This window comes from Stylophora pistillata, chromosome 1, assembly GCF_964205215.1.
Source record: "Stylophora pistillata chromosome 1, jaStyPist1.2, whole genome shotgun sequence".
In the NCBI taxonomy this organism is placed as follows: domain Eukaryota; kingdom Metazoa; phylum Cnidaria; class Anthozoa; order Scleractinia; family Pocilloporidae; genus Stylophora; species Stylophora pistillata.
The window spans coordinates 54459128-54481863 of NC_142519.1; the positions used below are offsets into that span (position 1 = coordinate 54459128).

The window sequence follows — 22736 nt, forward strand, 5'->3', positions numbered from 1 at the left end:
CAAAAATACAGTTAGAAGTGATGTTAGAGAAATTGAATATTTAGTCCTTCTTTTCCAGAGGGTTGCGTGATCAAAGAATTTTCAACCGTTATAAAAGGGAGGGCTTTGCGAGGACATGTCGTCAAGACTCTCTATGTGCACGACCAAGAGATTTGTAAGATTCACTGTTTTTTGGATGAAGTCTGCCAATCAATCAACGTCAGCCCAAACGGTGCTAGTGGTACGTGGAAATGTGAATTGAGCGATACAGACGAAAAACAAAATCCACAGAGTCTCATTGCGGCAGAAAGTTTTATTTATTATGCAACGGAGGTGAAGAACTGCATTTTCAAATATTCTTCAATCTTTAAAGAACTTGTTTGTTATCTATCTTTCATTCTTCCATTAATAATGGTACAGATACATATTCTATCTGTGTTCTTACAGTCTCTTGAAACATTATTTTGCTTAATGCCGTCAGAGTTTGCCAGAATGAAACTGATATCACTGTTGATAGATTTTAAACAAAGCTTTCTTCTTAACAATTACAGAATCCATGAAGTCGTACTCCTTGTGCAGAAGGATCAACCTGCATACCAAACTTTGCTGTCGACAACAGTTTCCGGTGTGTTTGTCCACGTGGATTTACAGGAAAAACATGTGAGATAGGTATTACCAATATGAATAAGACTTGAAAAGAAAAGTTGATTGTAATTGCTGAACCCTTTTCATTTTGCTTTAGCGTGGATTTTTTTCCGTGTGGTGTGGCAGAGAATGTTTCAGCCAAAAATCCTTGTAGTTGACTTGCGTGCAAGTAGTTTGTGGCGCCTTTATGGAAACAACCGCGAGGTCTGGGTTCAAGTGATTCGGCCGAGTGAGGTCTAATTAAATATTCATACCGCGTAAGTGCACGAGGGGTTTTTTAGGGTATAATTAAATCCGCGTTGATGCATGAGGGGTTTAGGGATAGGTTGTAGAGGTAGGGCTTGGGGTTTAGGGTTGTTGGGGGCTAGGGTTAGATATCGCGTAGGTTCGTGCGTAGGGGTTTTCTGCACCACATTTTTAAAAATAACCGTACAAAAAAGTACAGAGGGAACAACGAAATCCAAGATAGCGAAGGGATAAAGTACAAGATTGTTTTTGCATATAACAAATTTTATTGTCACGTCACGTGTCCACATACAATGTGCGTTTAAGAGTTCATAATGGCTATTAAATGTTCTGGAAAAGGATCAGTGGTTTCCTGTTCCTTAATGTCCTCTTTCTTCTCGGGTGTCACAAACACTTCATCTTCGTCGCTGCTTTGTTCGACTGCCAAACGATGTCTGTATAGCTGTTCACAATGTTGCGTGTAAGTGAGGAAAGCTTTCATGACATCTGCCTACAGTTTAAACAATTTATCATCGTCGTTTACTACTTGTGTAGGTTCATAGGCTTGTATGTAGCTATTGACATGCCTCTGCATTCGACAGTAGTCATCATAGTCTGCATTTTTCTCTACGATGCGTAGTAAGTCATCTAAAGTATCTCCAGACCAGTTAGGGTTGTCTTCCAAATGTTCGAACACGTTGAAGTAAGCTCTGTCTGTTCTGAAATGATAGGTGGTTCTGTGAGGGAGGTCTTTTAATAGAGAGGTAGCCTGTCAATCACCGGTCTTCATCGTCGTCAGAAGTACTGCAGTCAGACGAATCTCTAGGGAGAGCTTTATCTTCACAATAACGAACAAATTCCAGGAAAGCTGTCATCATATCGTTGTAGACTTTACTGAATTGTTTCTCGTCTTCACCGATACCGTAGGAATCACACAGCATGGAATGATGAATGCGGGATTTGATTTTTTCAAGATCATCCATCTTGGCTTGTTCATCTACACAAGACAGGACTTCGTCTAGAAGGATGCCTAAAAGCGTCTAGAAAGATGCCTAAAGCGTCTAGAAAGATGCCTAAAAGAGTAGGTAGCAGTAGTGTCTTATAAAAACCAGCTGTCAATCACGCGTAGGCGAGGTTTCTTGATCCGTGAATAGCAGACGTTTCTTACAAGAGGATATGTCATTCTTGTGATGGTATCGCACAAAGTCCAAGAAGGCCTGCATCACCTTAGTGCGTAATTCCCAGGTTCTTCTATCGTAATCGTTCTTGTCGAGTGCAAAGTCGATTGAGTACTGCTCGGCATCTCGAATCACTCTTCTCAAGGAATCATCGTCAGAGTGAAACTCCATGACATCTAGCAACTCATCCATCGCTAGCACGCCAAGTTTAGGGTTCGTTTCCAAAGTAGGGTTCATGGTGAATGAGACATGTGTCATTCCAGTACCAGTCGATATATAGGAAAATCACACAATAGATAGCGTCGCGTCTCTTTTAGATTGCGTCGCATCCCTTTTAGATAGCGTTGCGTCCCTTTTAGATAGCGTCGCGTCTCTTTTAGTTAGCGTCGCGTCTCTTGTAAAACAATGGTTGTCAATCAAAATAGTGAGGTATTGTTCTCGAGTGTACAAAGCTAGAGCGACTCCAACACTTCACACAGTCTAGAAGCAGCAGTTCAGATGTGCAAGATGGAAACACCAATGAAGAAACTTATCAAGGGAGTCAAAGGCAAGAGAAATCATCCCTACGGCAAAAAAGAAGTTTTACTAGAAGTCAAGAAAGAAGGACTACTGGAATTCAAGAAAGAATGGAGGAAGAATCATCCCGGTCCCGTCATGATAGACGGAGTGCATTCTAAGAATGAAGGACCGAAGGAAAACTGGGCAAAGAACAAAAATGTCAAAAATCTTTCCTGGATTTGAATTCTTCAGTGCCAGTCATGCAGACCCCTATTATAATATTGCATCCTTCGGGCTTCTCAAACCCTGAATTGACATCAGAAGAACCGTTGAGACAGCTCGCTACTTTGGTGGACTCGATTAAACCTGAGTACGTGCAAGAGTGCCTCCAGGTACAACCGCAAGTACCACCCCAAGTACAGAGGAAAGAGGAAGTCATGAAGGAAGGCGAGATATCCGAAGCAGGTAATTTTCAATATGGTACTTTGGAGGAATTACTGGCCGATGTAGGAGTCTGCTACCCCCGTCTTATTCATAACGTGGGAATGGATGAAGTACATTCCCAGAAAGAATGGATACAAAACGTCTACCTCACCTATCCCATCGACAATTAATTGTCCAGTCTTCATGGATCTGAAGGATTTCAGTACCTACTACGACCAATGCCGCAGGCAGGGTCACGAGTGGTTTACCATCGACAAGATTGCTGTTATGAACTGCGAGTGCAGCGAGACTCCTACATTGGGCAAGTCTGAAAAAAATTTCAATCAATTGTATCTACGATGTCGTAGAAATTATTGTAAATTATTTCAGTGGTGGCGATTCCTCCCCAAAGAAAGAAACATGGCGATTCTCACCCGTTGATTGCATTTCTTTCTGAAGACTCTGTGACTCAGGACACCACCGAGGTCCAAGATTTGATCACCGTAACAGTGCAAGTAGGACATATGTTACGAGACGACTTGAATTTTTTTTTTGTCAACACGTGTGTAGCAGTTTGATTGATTAATTTTTATAGATCGTCAAGAGGGACTAGAAATAGCCTATTCCATGGGTAACGCGACTAAGCTGGAAGAACTTACTGAGGAGGACATCTTTGAAATAGCACAGTTGATTGGATTTTCCAAGTTTAAGAAAGTATCCAGTAGGTTAAACGTCACCGAAGACGAATTACGATGTATTAACCGCGATCTAGACTTGTACGAAGACATCTTAGATAAGTAGTGATATTTTAGAAGTATCTGAATGGATGTATAAATAAAAGGGGTGTTGTAAAGAGTTGTCTGTCATTTTATTCGAATCATGGGGAAACGCAGAAGAAGAAGAAAAAGGAAATCTAAGAAAAAACAACGAGGGGGTGCTTCTATCAGAAAAGTCAATCAATGGCTTAGAAAAGGCCCTTCTCTCACCGATAAGATAGCATATACAGCCAGTATGTTTTTATCGGGTCCCGCGCCCGGATTCGGAAAACTCGGTACCCTATTAGGAAAACAAGCTTTGAAAGGGATCGTCGATAATGTGAATCACTATAAGAAAAGGCGTCGACAAATCTCATCAGTGTTTAACATGTCTCTGTGGTAGAAACTACTTTACGTTCATTACTCTCTACTCTCCTTCTTTTGTCGGAGAATAAAAAATATCATATACACGACCAAACAAAGTCGGATATCGTATGGGTGGGTTCCTCATGGATGCGAAGTTACCTTGTTCAATTACGTAGTGAGACCACCTTTTCCCTGTCGCAAAGACTGTCTCACTTGATGTTATTCATGAGATGGTATCGGGGTAAATATACATATAGAGTGTATCGTGAACTGTACTCGCAGTACCTTTGTAAGTATTGGACGACTTACTACTGCGCCAAAGTGTGGATGACGTTAATACTTCTCAAAGTCTATTACGGAAAGCAGTGTTCAAGACAAAAACTGAATGCGTTGAATACGAATCACCTGGACATATTGGGAGTCTAGAAGGTATTCAACCGTATGCCAAAGCCCAAAAAATTCCCCTATCTCACGCCAAAAAAGAATTGGAAAGAAATTTGGCCTACACCCTTCACAAACCGCGGCGTCGCCGAGGAGAGTTTGCACCCGTGGTAGTCTTTGACATTGATGAACAATGGGTGGCCGATTTAATCGAAGTACAGACGATTGCAAAAGAAAATAAAGGCAACCGCTACATTTTAATCGTGGTAGATGCCTTTTCCAAATATGCGTGGGCTGTGCCCCTTAAAAAGAAAACGGGGAAAGAGGTGACGGACGCGTTTACCACAATCGTAAAACAAGGCAGGAAACCCCAGAAATTACAAACAGATGCCGGAAAAGAATTTTACAATAAGACCTTTCAAGCTTGGCTCACCGCACAACACATTCACCATTTTTCCACGCACGGAGATGCTAAAGCGAGTATCGCCGAACAATTCACTCGCACCTTAAAATCTAAACTGTATCGCTATTTCACTGCCGCCAATACCTTGAAATATACCGATGCCCTGCCCGAACTTCTCCATCAATATAACAACACCTTTCATCGCAGCAAGAATAAAAAGAGATACTACATACTACTCGTGCAGTTATAAGAAGAGGGTGTATCAGTAGAAACTCCTCTTCTTTTGTTCAATGAGATTTGTCATTACAAAGATTGGTTCGAGTTTACACCTTTGGACTGATACGTACAATATCCGAGGGTGCATGTTATCTTTAAGCGTTTAAGGATTTAAGGATATTCTATAGCGTAAAAGTGTCTGTGTTAGACACTGTAAAGAGAAAATCAAACAAGGGAAGGTTTGGGAGGTCATATTAAGGGTAACGAGATTAATATCTCTCTCTCTTAAATGTTTTTCCTAAGCTGTGGCAGCACCTAAAAGTTATGAAGCAGAGAATCCAGCCATTTCCTGTGAAGATATCTTAGCAAACAGACCGTAAGTTTATTCACATTTGCGGGGAGTAAGAGAATGATTGAAAAACGATTGAAAGGGCTGGAAGAACTAAAAGTAATTGTCCAACACGACAACTAGAGACAAAAGAGTAGAACTGTAGCTACGACCATTCATGATAGTTGTCCAAAGTGAGGTAATATCCATTTCATCCTCCAAATACAATTTTAGGCATGAGTATGTCTTATTTCAGAGATCCTAGAAGTGGTGCTTATTATCTCAAAACGGAGCAGGGAGGGGTAGCTCACACCTATTGTCATATGGATGTCATTCCTGAATGTGGGAGAGGAGGTTGGACGCTAGTCATGAAGATTGATGGCAACAAGGTTGGTACAAGAAACATTTTCCCTTTCGTTGACTTCCCATTATATCCGTTGTGACAAATGATTGAAAATGTTGATATCTTTCGAGTTTCAGTCACTGTGAAACATTTTGACGAATTCATCTTACACAGAAAACTGTTTGTCCCCATTAATTTAGTCGCCCACCGATATTGTTTCCATCCGCCAAATCGTAATACCAATCCAACGACATGTATCATTTCATCAAATATCTTAAAGTTCTTATTTATGAAGAAATGAAAAAACAAGCAAATGAAAACAAAAAAAATTTGGTCTCTAAATGAAGAAATGTATTTGTTTTTACTTTGCATTATCGAGTAATAAGGTTTATACACAATCTTGTGTTTCTTCGAAAGGATACCTTCTCGTACCGTTCAAACTACTGGAGCGACAAGAACACATTTAGCGAAGTTTCGGGCACAACTGGATTTGACCTTGAGGAAACAAAGATGCCGAGCTACTGGAGTAATAATTTCACTCAAATTTTCCTTGGAATGAGGGTCGGCGATCTAACAAAATGGCTAACTATCGACTTGCAAGCAACCTCATTGCATTCATTAAATGCAGAAAATATCCACAAACCGACAACTCTTGGTCGAAACAAATGGAAATCGCTTATCGATGAATCCTCTCTTCAGCAGGAATGCAACATGGAAGGTTTCAATGTGGAGTATCCAACCGCAAAAGACGACTCGGCTTTGACTAGAATTGGAATTATCAGTAACAACGAAAAAGATTGCAATTCCTGTAACTCAAGGATTGGACTTGGTTCGGGTGGCACTAGAGGTGGAATGGATGGTACCAATTCATGTGGAAATGAGGCAGGAGCTTTCAAACCAGACAACGGAGCGAAGCACATTAAAGCCAACGGCTACATCCTTGTTAAATAAATTCGTGCTTCGCTAACTAAGTGCAGAAACGCTAATAATTAACTAATAAACTGCATTTTGTTTCTTCTTTCCATTACCTTATGCATGAAACATTCGCAATATTTAGAAATTTTAAGAGCACTTCTGAGGTAGATAGATTGATTATATCAGAGGGCATGATTGTTGAAAATACCCTGGTAGAAGTCCACAAACTAGTTAGTCAGATACATCCTCGAGCAAATGTTGTTCCTCGAAACTATCACCTCCTCACTGGAAATCTAAACTGATTGAAGAGTGTCCCGCAAGGAAATATATAATCCAAAGAAATGGTCAGAACAATAATTAATACCTCTTAATATTGCTTTAATTTCAATTACGTTCGTCTAAGTGAGTATCGATATCCTCTCAAGTGTAAGCAGTTGACTCCATGATTCTTAAAAGTGGAGTGATTATCACGGAAATAAAGGCCATTGAGATTACTCCAGATTGCATTTCTTGAACCAAAAGGTTCATTAATTTCCTCAGTGGCTGGAGCTGTTTTCCAAATTCTAATCGTTGTTTTAATCCTTTGTGTAGTCGATACCAGTGCAAAAAAAGTAAGTGACGAAATCACTAGGTATACAATGAGCCTGCAAAGAAAAGTTAAATATTTTGTATAACATTTGAACTGTGCTTGACAATTACTTATCGAGGGCAATCACACCTGCAATCTTAGGTCAAAGTAACCGGCTTCCAAATTTTTATCTAATATTTTAAACTTTACAAAAGAAGTAATGCCATTTGTGGGAGTAGCAGCACAGGCTATGTCTAACGTTGTTTTTTTTGTGTGCTATACGGAAGGCTCTCTTATCTTACCTTATCTCTTATCTAATCTCCCATTAAGGTGTCGAGGTTATTGAATATTTATCAGTTTCCATATGCTTTGTAATATAAACGAGAGTCATATCACAGATGAGAGTTGTCGGTTATGCATCATAATAAAATCTTGCGACAATAACAGAATCATCATTTTTCCTGTAGAGCCTCAAAGGGAAGGTATCCTTTAGCTATCTGCAATTGCTCCTGGATCCCACGAATCGTTTTCAGTTAGGTTTAATGTTTGTTTTCGTGGTTTTGGAGAGGCTTTTGTGGAATGGCCTGTCAGATTAGGTAGGAGATATCTGATTTTATTTTCCTTCGCAATTACATATTTCTATAGACCCACATAGCTCCACGATAACGTCTAATCGATGGATAGGTACAGCTTTTGGTTTCCGAGTTCCATATAAGGGATGAAAACTATTTGCAAATCATTTAACCGAATATACTTTTTTTTATCGCCACAGGTTATAACTTTCACATCAAACTCTTTTCTCTGATAACATCTTCTATCCGAATGAAAAAAGAAATGAGTGGACGTCTTGAAAGCTAAGCCTTTACCTCAGTTAGCTATCTTTTGATATCAGTGGGAATTGTATTTGACGTTAGATTACTTCATGAAGTCAATGAACTAGCGTCAAAAACTGCAACATAGGCTCTCAGCCTTTTTGTCTCGCAATGGAGCTCTCTGTCAAGTGAAGGCCTTGGAAGAAACCACATATATGGCTATATTCTGCGCAATTCTTAGCAATCCATAATTGTTAGTCTGATGTTTTAACTCAATCTATCTCTAATCAACTAGTTTTTCGGAGTTTGAAGAGCCAGTTGCAAACAAGGCTCTCGGAAATCACGTGATCAGCACCGAGCAGAGACAGCAAAGAGTTTTCAAATACAATATCTTGCGGAAGTCACGTGTGAACCATACAATTTTGGTCCAAACGAGAATGGTGATCACGTGTGTGAGCTGAGTGATTCTGATGGTATCCGAGATCCAGGTGACTTGGTCACAGGGCAAGACTTCCTCTACCGCGCAACAAAGGTATCATGGAGAGGGAGTGTGTTGAAAACAAACATAAACAAACATAGAGAAGATTTGTTTATTGAATATAAGACTGAAATTCTTATCGTTTGAAAGACGGAAAGTTTGCTTAAACTTTTGCGACAGCTTAAACTTAAACTTAAACTTTAATGATAAATACTCCCAAAAAAAAAGGTTTTTCAGTAGCTATTTACAAATATGAGTGCTAACTATATCTGACAAGTCATTGTTAAATTCTAAACTTTAACTGTCAGCTATGAAAACTACATGTATAAACTTAAGTCGTGTGTGTAGTTTAAGAAAACTTTTGCTTATTTTTATATTTAGCCTTTGCTCATTTCTCTCTTGCTTGCAAAATTCGGGAAATATAGTGAGCTATAATGTAATAATGCTTTATCAAGTTATCCTGTTGAGGCTTTCCAGAATTTAATTACAATTTAAGAAATTATTTTAAAAGAACAAAACTCTAGCAATATCATAATGCACATAATCATTATATTTAAAAATATATTGGTACTCCTTAATACTCCTTAAAACTAGTTTAAAACTTGGAAAAGAGTCAATACTTCTGACGCTCTCGGGTAGATTATTCCATACTCCAACAGCTCTATAAAAGAAACTACGCTGACCTGCAGGTAAGCAGTGCTTCTGAATCTGCAACAGATTCTTATTTTTAGTGTTGCGGCCGTGGATGTCAGATCTAATGATAAACCTGTACGACGGAGCTAGACCTTTGAGACACTAGAAGCCATGGCAACATCTCTTGCTCTTAGCATCTGACGCACTGGAAGCCAGACCAACCGTTTTAAAGCTGGCGTTATATGATCGTATTTCGTAATCTTAGTTATAACACATGCGGCAAAGTTTTGCACGTTTTGTAATTTTGTAGCGATTTTCCTTGATGTGTTACACCATACAGAGGAATAACAGTCCAGCCTACTGAAAACTAAAGCATTTACAACTTTTATAAGACTGCTAATCAAGAATGTATTTCACTCGACTTATCTGACTTACACTGGTGGTGCATTTGACAAAAATTCAGTGGCATGCTCTTTATAAGATAGAGTCCAATATGATTCTGCAAAAGTGCTTAAAAGCCAATTGGATGTAAGGCTGTTTTTTTGAAGATATTGCTGATATTTTAAACCTGCCAAGAGTTGTGTATACATTAATATTGGAATATTTCGTTACTTAACTGAAAACTTTGGCTAGTTAATAGTGAACTTTACTACCTTTTTTTAAATTCATGTCTATTGGTCTTTTGGGCATCCCACGAAATAGCCTACTAGTTGTCTCTTTACATATTCTAAACATTATCTTCTTTTCAATCTTACATAAGAGTCCATGCGGTGCCGCCCAGTGCCCTGTGAATTCCCAGTTCGGTGACATGCTCATTATAAGTTAGAGCAGAGTCCATTATAATCATGTAATAGCGCCTAGAAACCAATTGCGATTGGTTAGACGTTTTGTAATATAAAATCGTAGTTATCAACTGCAAGGATGTTTTTTGACGATAGTGCTAATATTTGAAACCTGCCAAGAGTTGTGTATACATTAAGATTGGGATATTTTGCCACTTAACTGGAATTTTTGACCAACTGATAGTAAATTTTATCACCATTTTCAAAATGGCATCCCATGAAATAGCCTACTAGTTGTCTCTTTATATACTCTAAACATTATCTTCTTTTAGATCTTACATAAGAATCCATGCGGTACCGCCCAGTGCCCTGTGCACTTCCAATGCTTTTCGGATTTTGAAAACGACGATGATCTCTGTGTATGTCCACCAGGATTTACTGGAGACAAGTGCGAAACAGGTGAGTGTCATGCATAGGGCTACGCTCATGGCAGAATCCTGATATTTTTTCCCCTTTTTGGTTTTCAGAAGGAATGCTCTTTATTACTTCATTCTATAATTTGGAAATAATGAGTAAAAATTCCCCCAGAATATTATAAGATTTCGAGATTACATAGGAAAACACCCCCAATCAAAGATGGGTTGGACGGAAACTCTAGAGGATTAAAAAGTTTCATTGACTTACGACATCAGTGGTACTTATGAAGCTTAATACTTCAGATGTGAACGAGTGCACAGGGGGAAATTGTGCCTATCACGTGAACGATTTATGTAACAATACTAAAGGGTCGCACAGCTGCTGGTGCAAGGATTGATATAAAGGCGATGGTTTTCTGTGTGAAGGTGAATATTTAGTGTGTTTTCTTCCAGTTGGAATGTAAATTAATCTCTTCCCTCATTATCTAGATTTGATATAAGGTTTTCACAGCTCTATAGGTCATAAACGGGATACAGTGAGCCGACTGACTAACTTCCTTCGCTTTTAATTTTCTTCCCTTGTAAAAATTCTCTTTACTTGCTGGATGCATTACCAATTCAAGCGAATGCTAAAACCTTGGTTTATAAATGATGGAGTAAACGTGGTGAACATCTCTCGTTTTTTGCTTGGTTGTTTGTGTTCTTTTTAGAGCTAAAGAGCTGCTCCGAACTACTACAAGAAGGCTAGAATAACAGTGGGGTATATGATCAATCCTAATGGCGGCAGTCCAATCCAAGTGTTGTGTGATATGAAAACGGACGGTGGAGGTTGGACCGTTTTTGCAGAAACGCTTGGGCGGCTCTGTTGACTTTTATCTTAGATGGGAATCCTACAAAAACGGCTTTGGGAATTTGAGCGGCGAGTTCTGGCTTGGGAACGACAACCTTCACCATTTAACAGCCGCTGATGAGGTCATGCTGAGAGTTGACCTTGAATATTTTGAAGGGAATATCAAATTTGCTGAGTACGAGACTTTTAAGGTGGCAGATGAGGCAGATATGTACCGGCTTTTGATGGGAAAGTACAATAACGGCACCACTGGCGACTCGATGAGAAATGGCAAACATAATTTAAGGTTTGAGAGTTATAAAATCTTTTCTTCAGTTTTAAGTTAACATTTGTTGTCATCGTAGCCTCTCTTTACTCATCTTTAACTTTTAGTGGCATGGAGATTTCCACAAAGGACAAAAACAACGACAAGTATGAAAAAAGCTGTACCCAGACGTTTAAAGGAGGCTGATGGTACAGTGACTGCCATGGAAGCAATCTCAATCGTCTTTATCTTCGTGGTGAGCATTCTACATTTGCGAATAGAGTTAATTAGTTCCACTGGAGGGGATATTACTATTCACTTAAAACGCTGAGATGAAATTAAGGCCACCTCGATTCTAAACGTTTATTTTTGTTTCTCGGTGAGTGAGTTCTAAAATGTAGAGCCATTCTGTGCTGATTTATTTGACTTCATAACTCAAAAAATAAACATATTTAATTCGCATTGGATGCAGTTCATTCACAAAAATATCTACGAGGAGTGGAAAAATTAGCTGGCTCACCTCTCCTGAAACATTAATCTTTAGTGAATCTCTGAGAAGTTAATTGAAAGTCCTTCCCTTTTCGCCTTATAATTGTTTGTTTCTCCCTTAGTAAAGTTTCGATAATCCGAATTTCAATGTAAAACTTGAATACAATCATAACAAAACCAAAAGTTGCTATACCCATGAACACTCATGTATTCATCTGTTAAATTGGACAGCAAAGGTCTTGTTACTCTCCACGATTGTTCACACTTTTCTAGTACTTTTATTTATCTCCCCTCGCCCTCATTTTAATTTTGCTTGTCGTTCATAGAATGACCAGTAACCTCTTGCCAAAACTTTGAAACAAATTTCGTTAAAAAAGGCTGTTTGTTCATGGTGCTGAAGTACAATAATAATAAAGTATCATTGCTTGTGTGACGATGTTGACACTTATGATATGAATCACGACGTTTCGACTGCATGCTCCTAATTTTCATCAGGCGATAAGTCGACTGGTTTCGGGTTTTGTTATAAAGCAGAATTTTCCGCTGTAATTCGTTGGTTTCCACAGCTGTGGTCGGTGCGTTTTATCCTCTTCGTTCGTGAGTCGTTCCCTCGGCGGTCCGCTGTCGCACGGCCCTCGAGTCGGCTGTGCTTTTTGATCGTGGGCATCCATGCTTCTGGAATTTCTATTCCACTGTCCTTGTTAATGTTTTCTGGGTGAAGTCTTATATGAGTAGCCTCTTTGATTTTTACCAGTGAGGATCACAATCAGTAAACTTAACCTCATTCCAAAGCGGTTCGTGTCCGGTATTTTCCAAGCTTAGGCCAAAAAAAATTGGCAAAACTGACTTTAACTAAAGCTGTCTGCCCTTGTTTTAAGTATAAAATGATGCAAAATAATCTCAACATCTGTTTTGAACGCGAGATCGTTTTCTGAAAGGTCCAGAGAAGGATAATCGATGTGTATGTTTTGTCACTGGCAAACTGAATCAATTTATATTTCTATTGTTTACATCAACTTAATTCCACTGTAAATTAAAACCGTCATCGTTAGTGAATTAACAAATTCAGCCAATCAATCAGACTCACTCAGTTATGATTACAATTTCTCTGAGCCACCCTTCATGGTTCTGTGAAGTTTTAAGACTGGCATCGCTCTTCATCCACACATTCTTATCGACAAGAACTTTCCAAATTCGTTTCTGTTTCTTTTTTTGTCATGCTTCCGCTCAATTTTCGCCCATCTATACTGTTAGAAAAATTAACAGCCGTACTTTAAGTCTGGCTCTAAGATGCAGCTAATGCCATGCTGTACACAAAGTTACAGAAAAGAAATGCCGTTCAGAGATGCATACTCTACCGGAGGGATTTACCACTGCAAGTGGTAAATTTATAGGGACGAATAAATAGAGGTCCCGTCTCCTGCAGGGTTAGGGGTAGGAGACGTCAATTTCCCACTCACGAGATTACTGTGTGATGGATGTCCTCCCCTGAGGTGGATGGTGGGTACAAAGGTCAATTGGGACGAAACTTCTGTTCCTTTCTCCTGCCATTCCCGTGGCGAATGAACTAAATTCTAAATTCTAAAATTCTAAATACAAGTAGTTTTGACGGGATACCCGTTTAAGCTTAATGAGATATGCTTGAAAAGATTTCATAGAAACAAAGGATTGATTTGCCTGTGAATGAGAATTTATGCTCATTACTCAACAAAGGCGTAGACCCGCTGAGTTTGAGTTTAAAGTGCACGAATTTCAAAGCTACACGTTTTTGGCGAGTGTTTCACTCGAAAACGTGACGTTTTCAAGTGAAACACTCGCCAAAAACGTGTCTTTGAAAAGATTGTCTTTGTGAGTTGACTGTCTTTGTGAGTTGACTGTCTTTGTGAGTTGGTGCGAATGAGTGCTGAAAGACAATTTAAGAGTGAAGATATTTTTTCGTGGTTTTTGGGTGATTTTCGTATTCCATTTTCAGACATGACGATTTCGAGATGGCTGATCGTAGCTATGTGTAGGACGCGCGTCAACTGTGAAACTAGTAATAACCAAGCCCATTGTAGAGAGTCCGTAGTTCAGAGCATCGCAGAGCGGAATCCGACTCGATGTTCGATTTTTTAAGGAAGACTCAGAATTTTTGCTTTGTCGTTCGTTCGTGACAAGAAAAGAAAACTTTGTAATATATATACATTTTTTTATTTTGTTTTCCAGGGACCCAGCATGGGAGTAAAGTTTCCCCCGGAGGCCTAGCATGAATGTGCTTGGAAATATAAAAGAAAATGCATCATTATGATAACTAAATTTTAATATACCAGCCAGTCTTATCACAGACAAACCTTGTCGATTCAATAAATATATGAAGTTCATATATTTTTTTTTATTCATTTATTTTTTTTTGTGATGCATAACCTTGTCGGTTATGCATCACAATAGAGCCTTACGGCAATAAAGGAATACGATTGAACCTGTAGGGCTACGAAGGTGAGGTTTCCTTTAGCTACTTACAATACATCCTTGCCTCCATGAATTGTTTTCAGTTATGGATAATTTTTGTTTTCGTGGTTTTGGAGGGGCTTTCGTGGATTGTCCTCTCAAATATAGGTAGGAGGATCGTGATTTTATTTTTCTACACAACTTTTTATTTCCATATAGATAAAGTTAAGTCTACGATAACAACATACCGATCGAAAGATAAGTGTAGGTTTTTAGTTTTTTGAGTTTCATGTTTCATGCTACCATTTGCGAATTATTTTGAATCTATTTTCACTAGCATACTGTTTTTTATCTTCCATCTGATCTCCAATGATAACTAGTAGTTTTTAATAAAAAAAGATTGAATAAGGAGGCCTTTCGAAAGCGAACCTTTAACTCAAATCATAATATATTTAATTTTATTTTCTTTCTCTTTTTAGCCGGTTTTTTACCAAATCATGATTGGGTGATTATTTTCTGAACTTTACAAAATCGGTGCACCGGCTAGATGTCAAGAACTGAAATTTGGGCTTTTAAACATTATTGTTTTGTTGTCAAGTAAAATCGAAACGTTTCTATTAATAAAGATACCATAAAAGGAATCATAGATTTTTCACGATTGTTTGAAATCAATAATTGATAGGTGTTCGGTGTTGTCAATTTGAAATAGTTCCATGCATAACAAAGGAGTTTCAAGAGCTACTTGCAAACAAGGCTCTCCTAAATCACGTGATCAGCACACCGAGAGCAAAGACAGCAGAAAGTTGTGAAATACAATGTTTCATGGAAGTCACTTGTGAATCATACAACTTTGGTCCAAACGAGGAGGGTGATCATGTGTGTGAGCTGAGTGATTCTGATGGTGTCAGAGATCCAGATGACTTGGTCACACGGCAGGACTTCCTCTATCGCGCAACAAAGGTATCGTGGAGAGGGAGTGTGGAGAAAAGCATAACATGAATTTGTTGATTTTTTTTTTGCGACAAGAAATGGCTCAGAACCTCGCATATCTCAGAGAAGCCTCTTGACAACGATAGATTTTGCATTTAGTAGCTCAGTTTCTTTGTTATTTTACATCAACAAAGTTTCTCTAACTTTGTATTTCGTTGTTGCTTGCTTCAAGCTCGCAAAACATGGTCACTATAGTGACTTGCGGTCATCATAAAGCGTTTGGAGAGGCGATTGGGCTAGGGTAGAGGAAGCGTAAATTTAGCAGCTATGAAAGATATTGCTCTTATCCTACCAAGAGTTGCGTGCACGATAATATTTGGAAAATGTTCGACATTTAACTAGAAACATAAACCAAACAATAGAAAAGGCTATTTCCGTCTTTTCTGTCTTTGTTCCTTTATTTATATAAAAAAGTGTCTTCTGAACATTTTTTCGAAAAGGCCAATAATTTGGTTTTTTGTTTAATCTACGCATTATTTTATTTTTTATCCTATTAAAGAATTCATGTGCTACCGCTCAGTGTTCTCCAAACTCACGATGATATTCAGATTTTGAACACGAAACTTATCTCTGCGTTTGTTCACCGGGATTTACTGGGGACAAGTGTGAAACAGGTGAGTGATAGAGATAAGTTTGGCATCGCCGATTACAGAATCCTGTGATCTTTTCGTTGTTTTCGATTAGTTTTTTGACGAGCTTTATAGCATCTACAATAAATGAATAATTCCCCCCTCGCCCCCGACTGAGAATATAACACGGAGAACACTCAGTTGCTTCACAAATTACGCCTGGTCTAAAATGGGTTGGAGGGGGAATATAAAAACTCAATTTCATTGACTCCACGGATCAGTAATGCTAGAGGTAGCTTTTAAAATATTTTGCAGACGTGGACGAGTGCACAGAAGGAAATCATACCTGTCACATGAACGCCTTATGCTACAATTCTGAAGGGTCGTATAGCTGCTGGTGCAAGGATGGATATAAAGGCGATGGGTTTCTATGCGAAGGTGAATAGTTTGTTAGTTTTGTTCCAGATGGACTATAAAGTCATCCCTCTTCTATCTAGGTTTGGTGCCTAACACAAGGTCAAAGTTTTCAGCTCTATCGTTCATGAGTGGGATACAGCTAGCCGATTGACAAACTTTCTTGACTAAACCTACGCTGATAATTGATGGAGAAAATGCGGTAAGCCTCTCTTAGTTTTCGTTTGTCTGTATTTTGTTAGAGCGAGAGAGCTGCACCGAACTTCTTCGAGATGGCTGGAATTCCAGTGGCGTATATACCATCAATCCTGTTGGCGGCAGTCCAATCCAAGTGTTATGTGACATGAAAACGGACGGTGGAGGCTGGACCGTTTTTCAGAGACGTTTCGACGGCTCCGTAGACTTCTATCTTGGATGGGAATCCTACAAAAATGGCTTTGGAAATCTGAGTGGTGAGTTCTGGCTCGGAAACGACAACCTTCATCGCTTAACATCTGCTGATAACGTCATTTTGAGAGTTGACCTAGAGGACTTTGAAGGGACCATTACCTACGCAAAGTACACGACGTTTATGGTGGCAGATGAACGTGATAAGTACCGGCTCAAGATTGGAGGATACAGTGGCACTGCTGGCGACTCTATGGGTACAGAACCACATCAAACACAGTAAGAAACCCTTAATTTCCAAGTCTAGTTCGAATTTACCTTTTAAAGGAACCTTAACGACTTATCGGTGCTAGATTGGATTTGCAGCTGAAGAGCTTTTACATTCGCAAAATAATATAAAAAAAATCTCAGACGTCTTTGTTTAGTTTGGAAGTTCGCCATCTTACTGGTGTTCCTCGCCGTGTTAGGTTCGAATCGTTCTGCATAATTAAATAAGACCAACAAAAACTGCAAAGTGCCGAGTTGCTTCTCTCTCTCCCAGCGTTCTAGATGACTGTCTGGTTACAACTACCATTATCATGAGAGGAATCCCCGTATCAATAAATAACAAACCCATTAACGCTTTCGTTATTGAAATTTGAAGGTACACAGTGGAAAAAGGGACCATAGAACTTATACAACGCATGATAGAAATCTGGATGGATTAAACGAATCACTCTTTTTAAAAGTTGAATTAAAATTTAAGAAATAGGTAACTATGAATAAAAAGGCAGTAAATCTTAAAAGAAAAATTATTCTCATATTTCCCATTTCCCATTCTTCATTTCCTCGCCTTTAAGAACACCCTTTAAAAAAATCAGTAAACAGATAGTTAAAAGAGACTTTCCTACGTCACAAAGAAACTAAACTGATCCACGTGCAATTGTAAACAATATTGGCTGGTGATACTTTGAAGCTGATGGCTAGCAGCGATCAAAATTTCAGTTAAAATGCTGATAACGGAGATGAGAAGTTGAATAAATCTTTTCTGGGTTGCGTAATAAAGGTGCTTTCTCCTCATTATAGATCGCCGTATGGGAAAAATACCGATGCTTCAGTTAATTACAACTGAGTGTTTATCGTTACTGACTTTATGCAATTTATCAGAGTAACTTAGCATACGTAGACTAAGAATATGGTACAAACAAGCTTACATAAGATGTCATTTCATTTCAGCAATATGCAATTTTCTACGAAAGACCAAGATAATGATCTTGGTCAACACGTGTCCAACTGCGCTGAAAACTACAAGGGAGCCTGGTGGTACAACGACTGCCATTCGTCCAATCTGAACGGATTGTATCTCAATGGTTCCCATGCCTCTTTTGCTGATGGAGTCAACTGGTACACTTTCAGGGGTTATAAATACTCACTAAAACGTACCGAGATGAAAATAAAAACGGTCGGACAATGAAACAATTTGAACTTGAACTAGCGCCAAACCTACGTCAGCACGTAATTAGACAGAAATAGATATACTAATTGTATCAGAGAACAAAATCACAAAAGGGTCAGCAAGAAGTCCGCACGCATCGTTAAGAAGAAACATAATCGACTATTTGTTGTTCTATTAACGAACCCACCCCTAGCAAATTATCAATGTAAACTAATGGTAGAGGGTCTCGTATGTGTGTCCATTGGGAGACGTCTCTCGCAAAGATTCTTAAAAAAAGTACTGAACGGCTAGAGCATACACAATAATAATAAAAAAAGTAGTCCAGATTAATTATATTTCCAATGGAGGTTCTATGTATTCGGATTCGATTTTTCCAAGCCATTCAGTTCAACTTTCAGCATGAATCAGGAATCGAACTTCAGAACTTCGGATTTCGTGCAACGATGCTCTACCACTGAGCCACAGAGAATATATGGTGAGCAAGGCCCATTATGAAGTTCATATATCATATGCTTACTGCATACTGCTTGGATCGGCCTTTACATAATGTTCGTTTCGATCTAAGAATTGCGGCGAGACTGCTGATGGCTTGCTAGATGTGCACGGCATACATATATCTAATGAAGAATTTACTAACATTTAAACTACAATGGGAATGATTTTCCGTAATTCGTTGTTGAAGCACCTGCTTCAAAGCACAGGCCTAGAATGTTATGAATCAATTTGCACCTGGACATTCCACAGTGATAACCAGTGATAACACCATACCAGTGATAACACCATGCCAGTGATAACACTATACTTTGATGTTTTATACTTGTGAAAGGTATATACAAATTGGTGCAAGAATGTAGATAGATGTGACGTAAGAAAGATCTTCATTTGCGTGTTTAGAAAATTGTCGTTATGTTGGAGTAAAAAATTAAAGAATAAAAAAGAGAACTGAAAAACCTTACGAATGAAAAGAAATATTTAGTCTACTATCTCTGTTATTTTGAGACAGTAATTAGATGTTAAGGATTCCAGCTGGCAGAAGCAAACAATTATCAGCACCTTGCCAAGTTCATTTTCTCATCAACTTACTATTTCAATTAAGAAACGAGCTTTGAAAAGAGATGTGACATACATATTCTTCTTTTAAATGCATTTGCTAGGATTTATGTCGTGAGGGTGGCGTGTTTATAGAGCAACCTCACATTACACTCAAAAATTGAATGGTTTAAGTTCATCATAGTTATGATTGGTGAACCAGCAGTTCATTATGAAAACCTTAACGATGAATAAATCCTGTGAGTCCACCCGGAATAAGAATGAGAGATTCACAACGCAAAAGTCGAGGGTTGTGTCAACATCGAACTAAGTCAAGTAAGCAAGTCAACTTTATTTAAAGAGGGTGTACACACAACAGCTTACGCTGACAAACCAGTGGCCCTCGAAACTAAGGATTAGTAAGTAATACGTGCAAGTCTAGAATTAAAATTGGAACTAGCCTAACAAAGTAACTATTAAAAACAAATATAAATAGAATATATAGAATAAAACATACATTGCAATGTAACCTCAAAAGAATCAATGTCTCTCTAAGAATCAATAAAATAATTTCTCAAATCAATTCTGAAAGAGGAAGTGCTGCGTTTTTTCTTATGCTCATTTGGCAAACTTGACGCTAATAACTTGAAAAGAACTAAAAGAACACAAACTATGTTCTTGTTCTGGCTCTCAGTCTCTTTGCCAGCAACGATGGTATTAGGACTTGTTCGGGTAAATACAAATGATTTACATGCCATAAACTTTGCAGTGGAGGTCAGGGGACATAAACTTATTGGAAGGGTTATTGAGGAGACAGAAGTTGATTCAGAGGATAAATGCCAGCTGCAATGTGTAGCTAAAAGCCGTTGCCTTTCTTACAACTTTGGACCAGCAGAAGACTGGAGGAGATTTAAATGTCAACTAAGCGACTCTGATCGATTTTTTGCAGTGGATAATTTTATTCAAGATGACGAATTTTTGTACTGGGGAATACAGGTATTACGTAACTTGGTACAATATCAAAGGAAAAAATTGAAGAAAGAAAAGGTTTTAGCCATTATTTATTTCTCATAAACAGTCTCACCAGATTTGAAGTATATTTTACAAGTTTTGGTAGCCTTAGCACTCAGCTTTCATTAAAAGACATGAACATATCAATATCAAAATATCTTAGCACCAAAGTCATATCTTCTGTAAGAAAAGCCTAACGGTACAATTTTCAGAGCCGCCTGAGTAATCAATATTTAATACTTGTTTCCTTACACAAAAGGTCTTTTGGATAGGAGAAAAGGACACTTTATTAGGCTGTCGATTTTTCAAATTTTATCTCGTTTGGTGTGAAACTTCAAAGCTGTTATTGTGTAACTTTAAGTTGGTTTATTTCTCTTGACACAAGGAGGGAAAAATTACTGAATGAGGATTGGTTTGTGACCTTTCAGGGCGAAGTCACATGCAGTGTCAATTGAGGGGGATTTAACCCCAGGAGCTTGAACAATCTAACACACATTGATCGTTTGAAATAATTCCACAGAAATCAAGTTAAATCAATCAGAATGTTTATTGGAAGAAGCGGCGAATCAAATAGATGACAAAATAGAGGTTGTAGTTGTCTGGTTCGAATTTGATCTTACTCCTGCGAATAGCAATCGATAGAAAGATAGCTTTAGGAACTTTCGACAGCGAGAGGACGACGGATCACGTAACTCAACAGATAAAAAGTAATAGTGGCTGATTATAGCGATTTCAAAGGTTATGTAACGAAATTTGATTCCTGGCAATCATGGCGTGGATAATAAAGCTTAAAAGTAACAAAACTGATAACAAGTATTAACTAAACAACAAAAATGAAACGTGTAGCGCAAGTAACATGGTTGAGACAAAGGGCATTTTTCATTGATTTTTATATCTTCCCTGGGCAAAATTACTCGAACTTTAGACGTTTTAACTTTGCCTCAAATTTTATAAACTCACTGACGGCGAACGTTTCGTTAGCAGGGCTGGTTTCATTGTTTTGGCGTTGTTGTGCAAAAATGTAATTTCATGGAGCTGATTTCTGCCTTTTACAGTTCGTTGAAGCTGCGTGAACTCTGAAATGACTTCTTAGAGCGTGTGTTTTGATCTTCTTCTTCCCTTTGTATGAATAACAAATAATCGAGTGTGTTTTCTACAACTTCTGAAAACACAAATAATTTTAACCTCTAATTTTATTCGACCCCATGGGATAGCCTACACAGATAGAGGGGTCGTGTGAGACGAGTGGTTCTGTTTGCGGCAAAAAAGGAATCTGCATCCCTGACGATCAAGGCGGCGGTAGCTTAAGATGCAAATGTGAAGATGGCCACACAGGGCCAACATGCGGTGAGTATTCGTACTGTTTTGTTATGTAAACAGTCGATAGAAACCACGATCTCAGGCACAATCTTTGAAAAGCTTTAAGTTGTAATTTGCGAATCCGGCGCCCTACCGTTGAGCAAGGTTTTCCTTTTTTTCTTTTTCGTGTTATTGCTTAACGTTTACTTGTTTGCACATCTAGCTGCTTTAAAGCCAAAAAGTTGCACCAAGATCCTTCAAAACGGTTGGAATTCCAGTGGCGTATACACCATCAATCCTGATGGTGACGGCCCAATCCAAGTGCTATGTGACATGACCACGGATGGTGGAGGATGGACCGGCTCCTTTGACTTCTATCTTGGATGGGATTCATAGAAAAACGGCTTTGGAAATCTGAGTGGCGAGTTCTGGCTCGGAAGCGATAATCTTCATCGTTTAACGGCCGCTGATGACGTCATAATGAGAGTTGAGCTGGAAGACTGATGACACAGTCATCTACGCTGAGTACATGAGTTTTAAGGTGACAAACGAGGCTGATAAGTACCGACTTTTGATTGGAGGATACAGTGGCACGGCTGGCGATTCTGGGTCATTTGCATCACAATAAGAAACCCTCAGTTAATAATTTTAGTATAAATTCAGTTTTAAAATTTAAATCATGATCCTCAAAGAGTGGATGTCATATGTATGGCTGGTGAGTCAATGGCATACCATAGATGACAACGGTGTTCGTGTTAACAAAGAAAGTATCCCTCACTAGCTGAGGGGAGCACGTTGTAATTAGCGGGTAGATCGTTAGTAAACTGACACCGATGGAAACTTAAACACTTATCAGGCTTCGATTGTATTAGCTGTGGTTCAACTCACCTCCTTCCCGAGGTAACCCTGTGGGTAATAACCGTGGGTTATTACCCACAGGATCGCTATGGATATGGTTATTACCCACAGGGTAATAACCATATCCATAGCGATTTCGACAGCTATTAGCTGTGGTTACACAGCTATTAGCTATGGTTACACTAGACCTTTTGCCCACGAGAATGTGAGACCTTACCCACGGGAAGTCTGTGTTTTGTGTGTGACCTCTATTCCCACAGTGAAACTTACCAAGGGAAATCGCTATGGATACATCAAAAAGAACAAAAGAATTACCCATGACGTTTCCCGAGCCAAGTCGTAGGGTTTAGCAGTCGTTTTTCTAACCACAAGAGTAGTTCAACCAGTCGA

The 22736-nt window shown here is 38.8% G+C and overlaps 2 protein-coding genes and 2 pseudogenes across 3 annotated transcripts; all 4 read left to right on the forward strand.

The window, feature by feature from the left end:
• The first annotated feature begins 3444 nt into the window (after window positions 1-3444).
• On the forward strand, window positions 3445-7653 carry LOC148743135 (putative skeletal organic matrix protein 5). Its single transcript, XM_088762968.1, has 2 exons — window positions 3445-5786; window positions 6158-7653. The coding sequence occupies exons 1-2, from the start codon at window positions 5634-5636 to the stop codon at window positions 6689-6691; spliced, it is 687 nt and encodes a 228-aa protein (XP_088619094.1). The 5' UTR covers window positions 3445-5633; the 3' UTR covers window positions 6692-7653.
• Window positions 7654-7802: 149 nt separating this feature from the next.
• On the forward strand, window positions 7803-11774 carry LOC148743136 (microfibril-associated glycoprotein 4-like; annotated as a pseudogene).
• Window positions 11775-14025: 2251 nt separating this feature from the next.
• LOC148743137 (ficolin-2-like) lies at window positions 14026-19742 on the forward strand. 2 transcript variants are annotated; one of them, XM_088762957.1, is made up of 6 exons: window positions 14026-14522; window positions 15064-15314; window positions 15844-15958; window positions 16229-16351; window positions 16570-16993; window positions 17930-19742. In XM_088762957.1, the coding sequence occupies exons 4-6, from the start codon at window positions 16267-16269 to the stop codon at window positions 18165-18167; spliced, it is 747 nt and encodes a 248-aa protein (XP_088619083.1). In that variant the 5' UTR covers window positions 14026-14522; window positions 15064-15314; window positions 15844-15958; window positions 16229-16266; the 3' UTR covers window positions 18168-19742. The 2 variants fall into 2 exon arrangements, with proteins under 2 accessions (XP_088619083.1, XP_088619088.1); XM_088762962.1 differs by having other exon boundaries at window positions 14026-14402.
• Window positions 19743-19850: 108 nt separating this feature from the next.
• On the forward strand, window positions 19851-22116 carry LOC148743138 (uncharacterized; annotated as a pseudogene).
• The last annotated feature ends 620 nt before the right edge of the window (window positions 22117-22736 follow it).

Bases quoted from the DNA above. Each gene is read 5' to 3' on its own strand.
- LOC148743137 (XM_088762957.1), top strand. From the start codon at position 16,267: ATGAACGCCTTATGCTACAATTCTGAAGGGTCGTATAGCTGCTGGTGC. The intron at 16,352-16,569 runs GTGAATAGTTTG...GTATTTTGTTAG, and splicing joins CGATGGGTTTCTATGCGAAG to AGCGAGAGAGCTGCACCGAA. The intron at 16,994-17,929 runs GTAAGAAACCCT...ATTTCATTTCAG, and splicing joins ACAGAACCACATCAAACACA to CAATATGCAATTTTCTACGA.
- LOC148743135 (XM_088762968.1), top strand. From the start codon at position 5,634: ATGAGTATGTCTTATTTCAGAGATCCTAGAAGTGGTGCTTATTATCTC. The intron at 5,787-6,157 runs GTTGGTACAAGA...TTTCTTCGAAAG, and splicing joins TGAAGATTGATGGCAACAAG to GATACCTTCTCGTACCGTTC.